Raw genomic sequence first — 13,899 nt, 5'->3', positions numbered from 1 at the left:
TAGCGTTCGATGTTCATAAGCTTCTCTAGGTTTGAAATTCAAATTAGAACGTAATCCTAACAAACAAATACAATATTTAGTTTCCTTTTTCAAATATTCACTTTCTATATTTTGTAAAATCTAAAATTTTCAGAGTATACATTCTATATTTCTGTAGTATATATCTACTAATTTTCTCAGAGATAGAGTAAAAAGAATAAAACATATTCTAACGTTTTCAGAGCATAGAATAAATCGTAGAAGGTTTATACTAAAAAGTTTAGAACATAGAGTAAATCATAGAATATATACTCTGAATATTGTAGAATTTTGAATTTCGGAATACTAAACTATTTAGAACAAAAACCTTTTCTGAAATTAGTATAACATGTACAAAATGTTAGAATACAAAATCTGGTATTTTCAGAACAGTAAAAAACGTTTTCTGAATGTTTTATATCAAATTTTATCCATCAGAAAAATAACTTATAAATTTTTATTGTTTTTTGTAAAAAAATATATTACCTCTATAATTGTATATCTACATATTTTCTTATATTTCACTTTTTGAAACTTATTAAATTAAGATTTATTAATTTGTGTGGGTATTTTAGGTAAAAATGACAATTTTGAAGAAAATGTGTATATGGACAAAACTTTTTTTTAGTGATCCTTTATTTCCAATTATCCCTCAAAACAAAAATTAAATGGTTTTGTTGACAACAAAAAATACGATTTAAATTTGCAGTATATTGTATGTGGGTCAGGGTTATCGATCTATCATAATTCCATACAATGAGAGAAAAGCTTAATTTTGAACTAGATATATATATATAATAGATTAATTCGTATGAGTTATGACGTAAAATTAGAAACGTTATTATGAAGACTACTTAAATAAAAAAATGTCTGTGTCACACTCTACTCAACTGTATGACGTATCACATACCATATACATGTCTCTGTTGTCTCTACTATATTTTTGGCTCCTTCTTTGGGAAAAAATACGTTTCATTGCTCATTGGTTATAAGTTACACAAATTAAATACATCCACTGATTAATGAAGAGGCTGTGCGGTCTCAGTCAAGTTTCAAAATAAAAAATCTAGATCAATTGTAAATTAATCTTAACAAAAATTCAAGAAAAAACTAATGAAAATTAACAATGAGATACGTGTATGCCACTAAGCAGACAAGTTTTGGTTAAAGAATGTAATTAGTAGTATATGAAAACCCACCTTCATCTAAATATTTATAAAACTATCCCCTACGCTAATGCTCCTCCATTCTTAAAGGTACTCAAGGTTAATTATAATCATCATTCATCAAACTAAAGACCTACATTACATATATACTTAGTAACACATAGTCATCACAATGACGGGCTCTGGCTCTCCTTGTGGAGCTTGCAAGTTCTTAAGAAGGAAATGTATAAAAGGATGTGTGTTTGCCCCATACTTTTGCCATGAACAAGGAGCTTCACATTTTGCAGCCATTCACCAAGTGTTTGGTGCCAGCAATGCTTCTAAATTGCTCTCTCATCTTCCCCTCGAAGATCGACGCGAAGCCGCTACTACAATCTATTATGAAGCTCAAGCTCGCCGTGAAGACCCCATCTATGGCTGCGTTTCTCATATCTTTTCCCTTCAACAACAAGTAAATACATATAACTTCCTTTATTAACCCTTATCTTGAATTTTTGATATGACATTTATATATGGATCAGAATTTGGAAATATGGATCCTAAGTTTTTCTTGGTATTATGTGTAGGTTGTGAACCTACAAACACAGCTAGAGATTCTAAAGCAACAAGCAACACAAAGCATGATGGCTAGAGATTCTCCATCCATAGAAAACTCTAATTGCTATCGAGATAATAAGCCTCAACATCTTCAAAAACCTCAAGATCTCCATCTTCGTCGTCATCATCATCATACCACTTCGAATTATCAAAATGGAAGTTTGGAAACGGAGCAATACTCTGATCTAAAGAATATCATGACGTCATGCTACCACCAGAACCAAACCGGGACGAGGTCATTCATCGGAGCTGGTGGAGATAACACGGCAGCGAGTTACTACTACAACTCCTCAAGTGGCTGCAGTGAAGAAATTAACTCTACCATCCGTGAATTTTCCAAATATTCTGAATTGGATCAACATTTGAACACTTTTAATCAACATCGTCATGGCGGTGGCGGCAATGATCTACTGTCCGCGAGTTTTGAGTACACCCCGTAGTCGTGATGTCTTTTTTGGTGAAGATATGAATGAACACGATCAAGAACCGATATGTATTAGTAAATATAGTATAATTTTACTTTATAGGAGTATTATGTCTTTTTATTCCTTTAGTTTCCATTTGAGTTTGAGCTTATATATCGGAGTCAATTAAATTATTGGGAAACCACAAATAACAAATTCTTAAGCAGCTTAGCTTACTACTGGCTACTGCGTTGGAAAAATTGTGTGTTTAGACACTCTAGGGCCTAATGATCTCCGCCTTTTATATTATTGGAATCTAAACTAAGAATTGTTACTGTTTTAATATATCTGGCTATATATAGTTGTAGAAGGTTTTGGCTATAATTAAATCACGTAAGGTTCTTCCTTACTTTGTACGTACGATGTATGTTGTCGATTTTTTCGTTGTAACTTTTGTGTGTGTGTGTGTGTGTTTTTTTTTTCTGTAAGTCAAGGGTTTTGCTTTGTCAAATTGTTATAGAATAGTACGATTTTCTAAATTAAATATGTCTGCTCGTGACTCACGAGTGACGAGTCGTGACTCGTGAGTTAGAGTGGTGTGACATATTTTCATTCTATAAATTAGTAATGTTAAAAACACTATTATCTTATCATTCAAATTATTTCTGGCTGACTGAAAGAAATAAGTGGGCCTAAAACTCCCTGATTGCTACTATAAAGCGTATTAGGCTAGCTTTTCATACTAAATGGGCCTAGAACGTCTCACACTAGTCACTTTCATCACCACATGACACTGATTAATTAAATGGCCTGGGGAAAGAAATAGATGGTGGGTCATACAAACAAACGACTTGTGCAGGCCGCACGTGTGTGTGTGTGATTTTAGTTCAACGGTCAAAGACTTCGATTGTACTTAAGCTACGGACCCACGTGTGTTAACTCCAGCCGTTTCAGTCTCTTTTTTAACCATTTTTAAAATAAAAAGGAAACAAATTGTGATTTTGACAAGAAGACAATAGTTCGTGTTTATTCCCTGTCAGTCGACATGTCATTGTACTAAAATATACGCATTTTATAATAGTAATGTAGCCACTTTTTTTTCCTTTTCTTAATAATTAAACTATCTCTGAACTGTGAACTCTGATCATCATAACCATAATTAGTAATTTACCTTTATACATCCAATTAATCCTCTATGATGAGCTTTATCTTTCTCTCAATGTTGCTTTAACATTATTATATTGGTTTGTCTTAGTTTTTATATGAATGAACTAGTAATAAACAGACGTCCCTGATGAATGTCTAAGTGGTGAATTGATGATATCATGCTTTGACCACCAGCTTTTGATCTGTTTTATTCTTATAATAGTAGAAAGAGTGAGAGAAATTGAATACAATTTTGTCTTCGGTAATGGGCTCGAAGAGGTCGATATTATTTTATTAAGTACGCACATACATAAAATGTCTTGACTAAGAACAGGCGTCGCCGTATTCTTGTTCACGACTCAACCACAATAAAGTTTTGATTATAAACGTGTTTGGAGTTTGTAAACAATTTTCTGATGTATCCCACCTAAATATTAAGTATTATATATAAAATACCATATATAAGGTCACGTGGTGCATTTTTGTTATCCAACTCCAGTCAATGTATATCGTTGACTATTCATCACAAAGTTAGTGAAAATTTCAAGAAATCTGTTCATTGTGAATAGTACTGAGATGTTAAATTGTCTTTCTGACCCCGTAAAATAAAAATAAAAATGTTAAGCTATCGAAATTTTCCAATCTACACTTTCCATGTTGAAGTGACCAACATTCTGACATGTTAATGCTAAAATAATAAGGTTTAGACATGTATCAAACATTTTACAATTTTACTGAATATTTGAGTAGCTTACCGAATGTTAAACAGAAGACAGGCTATCAAATTAACTAGACTTAATTAATGTCTGTCAAACTAACTAACCAGGTGAGCTATTATTTGATCCTTTTTAAAACTCTACGTAAAGTATTGATCATGTGTTTAACTAAACTTGTTCTTTTCCTTCTATTAATAAGCTGTTTTTGATTAGGTTACCTCGAGATTACAAACCATTAAGTCCTTTTACAAAGACTAAAAGAGCACTTGTGATTTTAGATGTGGACAATGACAACAATCGAAGCTTCTTGGTGGGGAATCGGGTTAATATTAGATGCGACTGATTAGAGTTGGCAAAGTAAAACTAATTAAAGATCATTATTTGAATTTAATTTAAGTGATTGTTGCATACGATTTAGGGGACATTTTGTCTATAGGACCACTACAATTTTTATGGAGGATTGGCGCTATCATAATTAACAAGACATTGCTTAGTTAATGTTAGGTAAACATGTTTATTAAATGTATTATCAATGCGTGGTCCATTTATATACTATTACTAGTAATTTTATACTAGATGATATGATTTTCGATGATTTGCTTCTCTGACAGACAATCATAACATCCATACCTCCTATGTTCTCCAAATTCTTTTTTCTTTATCAACAATTTTTCTTTATTGTTTCATCCCTTATAAAATTAATATATTTTTATAGTGAAAGTGTTGACTTATACATATAATTTGTATCGTTTAGAGTCATATACTACGATTTTAGCCTTCATAGAGATGCTAAAACTAAACGGTTAGTTAACATTTAATAACACGGATGTAAAACTTTTAATTCATATATATGTACGTAAGAAAATGTCTTTGTTAAGTTTAGATTTCAATACAATATCATTTTTTTTGACAAATTCAAATATTTTTTGCTTATTGATTATAAATCAACATTACTTCAACTTTTTTTTTAATATCTTCCACGGAAACTAGACAAAATTCGTAAGGAGCCAACTAAACGCTATTTGATAATGAATTATACACCAATCAAAATGAAATATTTTAAAGTTTCGAATAAGTGTGTCTTCTAAAGTCAACCCCTTGGGTCCGCCGCGCACACGTCTACAATTATTATATTTCTAACTTATGAAAATTTAGCGAATCCTTAAACAAACTCATAGGAGATGAAGCTCAGTCTGCACAGAAGCATTTCTATTAATAATAACTTATAGAATTTATCCGTCATATTATTTTCTCTGTATTCGTGTGACATTTTTTTTTTCTTTCTGACATTACCTAGGTTTATTTTATTCATGTAAGTAATTATAGTGTCGAGTGGGATATAGTCCTCAATTTGTTACTTAATAAACTCATTTTTTGGGCAATTTAAGAGACGCAATAATCAATCATGCGTGAAAAAAATCACATTAGTCAATAAACATCTATATTGATCAACAAACGAAAGTTCGAAACCCTTGAACTAGCTATAACAATTATTTTAGTTTTTTTTACTATAACCTATTAATTGTATTGATTTATTTATTTTTGTTTAGACGATTTGTGATATTTATTCGATCAGGACTAAATCATTTCTGTTTCAATTAGCTAAACCGATTTAATAAGATTACTGTCCAGTCAAATCTTTCAGTTAATGATCAATGGCCGAACCTCAGCTACTACAAAGCAAACATGGATGAAGACATCTTTATTGATGATAACATGCATGTGAACATGAATGTTATGTTCTCTGTCTGTCTACATACGTTACCAAATTATCTTAGTTCTTCATCATTCTAAGAGCCAAAGCCTGAAGCTCACCTAAATCGCTACTACAATAACTCACTGATCTCTTCTTGTTAGGATACCCTTCGTGAAAACCTAAACCATCGTGACCGTATACGCTTCCTCCGGTTTGATGAGTCTCTCGCACATTAGCTGTTGTGGTGACGTCACTGCTCGTGTTGCTGAAAGATTCTTCTAGCGAGCTCTGAGGCGAGACCGGATTATTAGGGTTTACATGACCGTAGTAAGGATGATGATCGTTATACGGTGTTGAGTATGCACTACCGATCGGAGAGCCACTAATTTGTTGCCACGTCATAAACTGGTTAGTACTCTCCGAGCTGTTTCTTAGATCTCCGGCGGCTGACATCTGGTGGCCAGCGATCTGTGCCTTCATTTGCATGACTTGCGCTTGCAAGTAAGCCATCTATATATAAACGCATAAAACTCTAAGTTAAACAAGATTGATCCAGTTCTATGCAAAATTTGTAAGCACATATATAGAATATGCTTCTTCCGTTTATTATGAAGTTATCGTCTATTTTTCTTCATTTAATGTCTTTGTGCTAAGAAAATAAGATGTTGCAGTTTTATGTAAATTGATATGGTATTTCTAAATATTAGCTAGGACATATGTAAGTAATTTACACTTATAGCGATTCATATTCCAAGAATAGTAAATGCATCCAAAGATATATGTTTACTTTTATAAGCGGTTAACTAGTATTCACAAATTTTTCAAAACATCCATCTTTATGAAGCGGAAAGAATATGGTGTCGTATTCGAAACATCCATTTTTATGAAACGGAAAGAATATAGTGTCGTTTACTAAAAAAAAATTATGAAACGGAAAAATATAGTGTCATTTACACAAGGTTTTGACGAGTCGAAAATGACAAACACACGAAATGAAAACATCATGAAAAAAGTTTTACGAAAATACTGATTGCCTATTTGTAACGTTTCCTAAAAACTCTTAACTATTAAGATTTCGAACTTTTAATAAATTTAGGCAAAAAAAAAAAAGAATAAAAGCCCTAATGTGAAGCAAATGATATGATGGGAAAATAAGTTGTTACTAATTCATAAAGATTTTCTGAGAACAATTAATATCATATGCACGAAGTCTCATACCAATCAACCACCACTAAATTTATGTAGTGACTAAGCAAATAGTCTATAAATAATCATGGGTCACTAACGATTACCCGGTCAATTACCTGTTGTTGAAGGGCGAAAATATGAGAGACACAGCCATAAACAGGGTCATGAAGACGAGCCTGAGCTTCGTAGGCGATGGTGACAACAGCTTCACATCGATCATGGATTGGAACATTAAGCAAGAGCTTAGAAACGTTGCTTGCTCCAAACACCTTGTGAATAGCTGCAAATCTTGCTGCTCCTTGTTCCGATGAGAAGTACGGTGCAAATATACAATCGGATGCACACTTCCTCCTCAGGAACTTGCATGCACCGCATGGTGAACCTGATCCCGCCGTTGTACCGCTACCAGAAGATGCCATCGGCGAATCAAACAAAAAAGAGTGATGATTTTTATGTTATTCGTACAAAAAGAAAGAAGGGTTCCCTTGTTTCGGTTTCTTATGTCCCTTTTTTTGTTGGTTGGATATTTTTGAGAGATGTTGAAAGGATTGGAAGAAGGAATGGTTTTAGAATTGGGATCGTCGTCGGAGATGTGCACGAGCGAACTAGGAAATGGTGATGGAGGAAAAATAAAAAGAAATGAAGTGATGATGGAGAAGTGTTTGTTGTCTTTGGGTGGATTTTATAAAAGGAACATTATGATGAGAGAGAAGAGGTCTTTTTTCTTCTTTTTTTCTTAGGCATACTTATTTTATATGTTCACTCAATGATTATTTACAATCACATATTATATGATACTATTTTAATTTGTTATTTTTGGTCTACCATATTGTGTCATCTCTGTATATAAAATCCTTAAATTCTCCATCACTAGAGTATGAGCCATACTTATCGTTTCGGTTATATGTATATTGTAATATTTTATAAAACTATAATTCGAATGACATAATCTTCCTCTTTTATATTCCACTTCTTATATATGGAGTTTTGACTATATTAGAATTGGAATTTTATGCTATAGTGGGTATTTCATTTTCTGTGTATTTTTAGTCATACACAACTTACATTTTTTTTTAACACTTGAACACAACTTCCACTATTGTCTAAAAAGATTTATTAACGAATCCTATAAATGATGATACTTCCGAAATATGTGATCCGATTTTGAAATGCTTCAATAAGAGCTTTTCCGCTTAATAAAAAATCGCAAATCCTTACAAAATCTTGATTTGAAGTCTCGCTGAAAATATATACAAACTCCAAATCACTCGAGCCATTAATCAATCTAGAGTCTTCACTAAATTTTTTTTTTGATTTTTATAATCTCTCAAGCTAGAATCAAATGTTACGTTGTCTAATGTTAGTACGTACGTAGCGGATCCATAAAATACATTTAGTCCATTCACAAGCTTTACGTTAGCTTTGAATTCACATATAAACACTATATTTCGTCCGTTGATAGATCATGAACTATATACAGTATGGAAGTGTATATGAAGAATTGCGTTGTCTACAAATAACAACATTTTGCTAACACCATTAACATTAACTGAGATCATGTTTTATAATTTCTACAAATACCTAAAAAGAATGCAATTAATGTCCAAAATTATCGAATGAGCCAAAGGGTGTGAATGGTAGACAATGGAGGGTCACATGTTGGATTCTAGGGAGACAATCAATCATGGAGACTGCAACATGAGATTTTTATTTTATTGGATTTCAATTTTTTTTCTATACAATTATTCGATTTCAATTTAATTAGTTCCACTTATTTTTCTTTTCATTCGTGGATTTCTATAGAAAAAGGTCCATATTTTTAGTAGTGAGGTAGTCTTAGGTCTCCTATCCCTTTTTATCGTATTATTTTATATTCGTGTATACGTTTGGTTTCTTGGAGCTTCAAAGCAAACTCAATTAATAATCTATTTTGTTCTATCTTCTTTTATTATTTTAAAATTGTAGAAAAGTTATTTATAAGTTCTTCCGCCGAACGCCGGACATCGGAACTGCTGCTGTTTGTCGTGATGTGTGGGGGACCGGGTGAACCGGCAAATGCCGGTAAAGATGTACCGACAAATGTTAATGCCATGAATGTATTTTGAAACCCATTCTTGTTGTCTAATCGTTAAATTAATTACGTAATTATAAGCTGATTAGAGTCCCTTTATGACAAAACAATACACTAAAAGCTCTTAAGATTTTGATTGATCGTGCTGGATCTGCGTAGGTGGCTTGGGAATATTTGGTTACATGGATGGAGTGAGTGTGTAGCTGGTACAGACTAGGATTCAAATCACCTGAGGAGATTATTAGAATTTTAATAATGTTACCCAAAAAAATATTAATATCATGCACTTATGGATTTTGTACACGAGGGAAATCGTGTGATGCGATTAGGATAGTGTGCGCATGTGACTTTCACTTAATGCTCGTTTTCTTAAAATTACTCGGATATGGTTTTAGTTGGTAAATTTGTTATCATATAAGAACGTCAATATGTTTGGTGATATCTTTTTTTTATGCATGTCATTTTTGTACATGAACCATGCTAAGCCATTTATTTCATATTTTTAGTTTTATTGGGTGTTCCAGAAAAAACCAGATATTCAAAATCAAAAGAATAGAATTCTTGGCAATTTTTTTAAAAAAATAATTCTTTAAAACATGTTAGTGTGTTCCCATAATCCCAGTTAAAACCTTGTAAGTTGTGCTCATGGTAATTTAAACATGTTGTTGAGATGCAGTTTCCCTGAATACGTTTCTTTTTCGTCTTAGATAATAAATTATTGAAGAATATTTGTTGACATAGCTAGCTTTATAAGTAAAGAAGACATAAGAACTTAACTTGTGGTGAAATCAATACATCACTTGGGAGGTTTCTTTCTCTCCATCACGCCTGACTTGAGCAAAAATGTCTCTTTTGTATTTAAAACTTACACTTCCCTTTGGACTTTCTCGAATCTTTTTTTTTTCAAATATTATTATTTGCATTGCAACGTGCCAACGTCGTTTACAAATTTCAATTTCTGATTTTTGAATTTTCCATGGCTATATGCAATTTTTAAATTCATGTGGGCAAAAGTCTGGTAACAGATGAAAAACATTAAGGCCGTTAAAGCCCAAACATAGAGGGTGGGGTTGGTTTTCAAAAGAATTGCACCAGCCGGGAATCGAACCCGGGTCTGTACCGTGGCAGGGTACTATTCTACCACTAGACCACTGGTGCTTCGATGTTTAGATGTTCCAAAGGTGCAAGTGATCGGTTGTTTTGTTTACTCTAAGTTGATTCTTCTCATTTTTCCTTTTGATTTCTTTGGTCGAAGGATGAACCGATGAACAAACTCTTATCACATTTAACTCCAGTTATATCATATTATGAGTTATGTATGTCACACGGTTCAAATCAGATTCAGAACAATCACTTCAGACAAAATAAAGAGATTCTTGAATGAACCGGTGAGAAGACATAACTAAAAGCATGTGATTTTGAGATAGAGACAGAAGTCAATGTGATTGGACAGTTAACAAAACCTACAATTTTTGCAGTTTTAGCCAAATAATCTCTAGGATTATTCAAATCAATTCCTCACCATTACTAGAAGTTAGAGTCAAATCTATTTAAGACGGCGGTACGGGTGTGAATAAAATTTCAATGGAAGGTGGGTGATTATTTTAAGAAACACAAGAAATTTTTGGAGCAAATTTGTAAGCAGAAGAAAAATATTAGGGTGCATGATGAAATTCTCTTAGCTTTCACATCACTCAAACACAAATAAACTCACTGTAATTATTATTCATGGAAAAGGGAAGAATTGAAGGGAACGTAGAGATTAGAGTGGAAAGTGATCGAATCTAAAAATGGAAAGGTGATGATGAATTGTATATTAAATTAAAATTGTTTGGGAAGATGGAAAATGTCAGATTTAATTTGTTCATGGGGAATCCACAAACATCCCAAATGTATTGACCAAAACATTCCATTTTCTTGTTACCTTTTCACATCACTTGTTTTCTAATTTTCTAACCTTGTCTCCTACATTCTTGGCTCTTGATCTGTCTGTACGTACTCTCTACATTCATTCATGTTTCGTATACTACAGACTCTACAAGATGTATATACCTATATAGTTGATATATGTGGAGTTTAATTTTTATAACCAAAAGAGCACTAATTGCAGGAACAAATCCCTATATGCATGCACACACTCACACGTGTGTATTTTTATGTGATGGAAAAAAAGTACAGAATTGTGTTAACTTAATAGTAACATTTTGTTGGTCGATATGAGTTGTTGAACTCTTGACTGATGGGTGATGGCATATATAATAGCATTTTTAGATCTATTCATCTCGATTTTGATTTGATTTGCAAACTCATATTAAAAAGTCTCCATGTCCAAACGGCTCTTCAGCTATAAACTGAATCTGTTATAATTTATAGACATTTTTCGCAACAAGAGTAAGAAAACTATCCTCATTTTGTATCGGACAGTTTTTTAATTAACACATACACCATTAAGTACTTATATGTATGTAAAGCTAGAAGCATTAATACATGTGATGGTGAGTGTAAAAGATGAAAACATTAACTATTCATGAGTCAATTGATCATCATCCATCTTTATATGATTCATAGTACCACTTTGTCGCATGCGTTTGTGTCGTATCAACCCATCTCTATAATAATGCAATCTTTATCACTTTTTGTCTTTCTTAATACTTCATACACATGCAACCCACTTTCTCTAATCTTTCCTAGCTAGCTCCTATACTGCACGTAATTTTATTATACAATTTACAAATAGGATGATATAAATTGATAGTTTTTTTTTTGGCCAACAAATTGATAGATTTAACACCAATAATAAATATAATACTTAAATATACAGACATCGTCTGATTATCAAGTTTTAAAAAAAAACACAACATATATATCGTTTTCTTGTTTGGAAAAAATAGGAAAATAACACTTAATTATACTGGAACTTTACATATAGCCATCTTTAAGATTACTTTGAGCCTCTAATTAAGAGATGTAAACACTGTTGGTAAAATCATGGATAAATATTTCTTTATAAAAAGGTACAACTACAAACCTATATAGAAATTTGGAGGCTTTTTCAACTTTATTTTTTTTTTCTGACCTCCATTAGCCTGAATGCAATCACAATCACTTGCTCACTGCTCAGCTATACCATGCATATACTGCTTATATTAATTAAAATTACTAATCAAATGAATCTAAAGGTATCCAAGTCGAAGCTCCAAATCAAGAACTTGTTTGGGATTCCTCAAACTCATCCCAAGCTCCAACCCCATGAGTTGATCATCTTTCTGGTTCATCAGATCCCCACGGCTTATCTCACATCTTATAGAATTACATGCATCGATCATGACACCGTTCTTGAGCTCTCTGCTACATACATTGCTCTTGTTCTTCTCTCTGTCCACCATCAAACCTCCGTAGCGAGTAGTAGTACTGTCCAAGAGATCGAACTGGGCAGAAGGAAAAGGAGTTGCTTTGGATCTCTGGTTGGTTAGGGAAGGCTCAAGGGGAGCTGGTGTTGTTGAAGCGGAAGATGAAGATCTAATATTAGGGTTAGGGTTTGCAATTGGTATGTGGTGCTGAGGTTCGAATAGCCAAGAAGGGATCTGTCTGAGTTTTGCCCTGTCTCTTCTATGGACATTCATGTGGCCTCCAAGTGCTTGAGCAGATCTAAACTCTCGCCTGCAGAAGGTGCAAATGTAGTTCTTGGGAGGCCATGGGATCAGCCCAGCTTCGTAATTCTTGTAGTGATTCATGATGACTCTGTTGTGATCACCATCAGTGTCTTCTTCTTCTTCTTCTTCTTCTCTGGTTGTGCTTCGGTTGCTGAAACTTGCCAAATGTGTCCTCTTCATATTCCCCAATAGACAGGTGATATGAATCTGGTGGTGAATGATGATGATACTCCCCTGCATGATATAAAGAAACATGTTATGTATAATAATGGTTTGTATAAACTAACTCATAAGTGAGAAAGAATAAGAGTGGAGGATGAGGAAAACCGTAGATATAGAGATGAGATATTTGAGTTTGAGTTTGCTGAGGATCTAAGGAAGAATAGCTACAGAGGAGTTACTGTGTGTTATATAGAGTCAAAGGGGAACAAAACAGAAGGTGGTCTTTTAACTTTGCTTGAGAGGGAGAGGTGCATTGTACGGATGGTCATTTATTAGGGTTTAAGTCTGTTACATGTTTGGTCAGATATATTGGAGAATAATGAGTATAGCTATAGGCTATGCTCGATTAGATTTTATTGAGTGTAAATGATAAAAAAGAAATAAGAGAAAAAGGAAGAGACAAAGAGGTAGTTTCATGATTAAGAGGGAGAGAGAGAGAGGAATTGAATAGAGGCTACTTACTCATGATGCTCATGCCTGCAATGTGTCTGCTTATTACTATTATTAGAAGTTACTTGAGACCAATGTTATTGTGGTATGGGAACTCTGTGTTGCATTAATATTTTGTGTCAATATCTTGCAGGACACTTTGCCATTTCATTTTCATCATATTCCATCTTGGCTCCACAAATCTCTTCATTAACACATATATTACATGTATAGTAGATATGTACACCTATGTTGAATTTTCTGATATTGAGAGACGTATATATATGATCACATTATCATAGATTATTGCAGTGATGGTGGACTAAAAGAGTTGACTTTGACATCGAGTAGAAACTGTAAAGGAAAGAAACAAGGCTTGTGACTTTGAAACGACGTATTGATGTCCTTAGAAGTTATTGCACCTTATATCTACAATTAAGTACATTTGACACTGAACTAATTCATGCCAACTAGTTTACTGTGTATCAGTAAAACAGCTTGAAAGAAATGAAAAAACAGAGATATAATCACCAAGCCAAAATCTGTTAACAAAACCCCTAATAAAAGACTTATGGGTTGAATACTTTATATGA

The 13,899-nt window shown here is 33.1% G+C and overlaps 2 protein-coding genes, 1 non-coding gene and 1 pseudogene across 4 annotated transcripts; 1 reads left to right on the top strand and 3 right to left on the bottom strand.

The window, feature by feature from the left end:
- The first annotated feature begins 1,273 nt into the window (after positions 1-1,273).
- Positions 1,274-2,301, top strand: LOC104782754 (LOB domain-containing protein 17-like). Its single transcript, XM_010507768.2, has 2 exons — positions 1,274-1,635; positions 1,751-2,301. Exons 1-2 carry the CDS (start codon positions 1,357-1,359, stop codon positions 2,219-2,221), a joined length of 750 nt encoding a protein of 249 aa, XP_010506070.1. The 5' UTR covers positions 1,274-1,356; the 3' UTR covers positions 2,222-2,301.
- Positions 2,302-5,734: 3,433 nt separating this feature from the next.
- On the bottom strand, positions 5,735-7,586 carry LOC104782752 (LOB domain-containing protein 16). Its single transcript, XM_010507766.3, has 2 exons — positions 7,048-7,586; positions 5,735-6,253 (listed from the first exon to the last, which is right to left on the bottom strand). Exons 1-2 carry the CDS (start codon positions 7,348-7,350, stop codon positions 5,822-5,824), a joined length of 735 nt encoding a protein of 244 aa, XP_010506068.1. The 5' UTR covers positions 7,351-7,586; the 3' UTR covers positions 5,735-5,821.
- Positions 7,587-10,089: 2,503 nt separating this feature from the next.
- TRNAG-GCC (transfer RNA glycine (anticodon GCC)) lies at positions 10,090-10,160 on the bottom strand. Its single transcript has one exon. It is a non-coding gene; the product is annotated as a tRNA-Gly (tRNA).
- Positions 10,161-11,977: 1,817 nt separating this feature from the next.
- Positions 11,978-13,298, bottom strand: LOC147946347 (zinc finger protein 11 pseudogene; annotated as a pseudogene). Its single transcript, XR_015596205.1, has 2 exons — positions 12,983-13,298; positions 11,978-12,889 (listed from the first exon to the last, which is right to left on the bottom strand). The product of XR_015596205.1 is annotated as a zinc finger protein 11 pseudogene (transcript).
- Positions 13,299-13,899: the final 601 nt, after the last annotated feature.

This window comes from Camelina sativa, chromosome 4 (assembly GCF_030686135.1).
Source record: "Camelina sativa cultivar CO46 ecotype springtype chromosome 4, ASM3068613v1".
NCBI lineage: Eukaryota > Viridiplantae > Streptophyta > Magnoliopsida > Brassicales > Brassicaceae > Camelina > Camelina sativa.
This window is presented reverse-complemented; position numbering and strand designations above follow the sequence as displayed.

Excerpts from the sequence above, each read along its gene's own strand:
- LOC104782754 (XM_010507768.2), top strand. The coding sequence starts at position 1,357 with ATGACGGGCTCTGGCTCTCCTTGTGGAGCTTGCAAGTTCTTAAGAAGG. Across the intron at positions 1,636-1,750 it reads TCTTTTCCCTTCAACAACAA|GTTGTGAACCTACAAACACA; the intron begins GTAAATACATAT and ends TATTATGTGTAG.
- LOC104782752 (XM_010507766.3), bottom strand. The coding sequence starts at position 7,350 with ATGGCATCTTCTGGTAGCGGTACAACGGCGGGATCAGGTTCACCATGC. Across the intron at positions 6,254-7,047 it reads TTTTCGCCCTTCAACAACAG|ATGGCTTACTTGCAAGCGCA; the intron begins GTAATTGACCGG and ends GTTTATATATAG.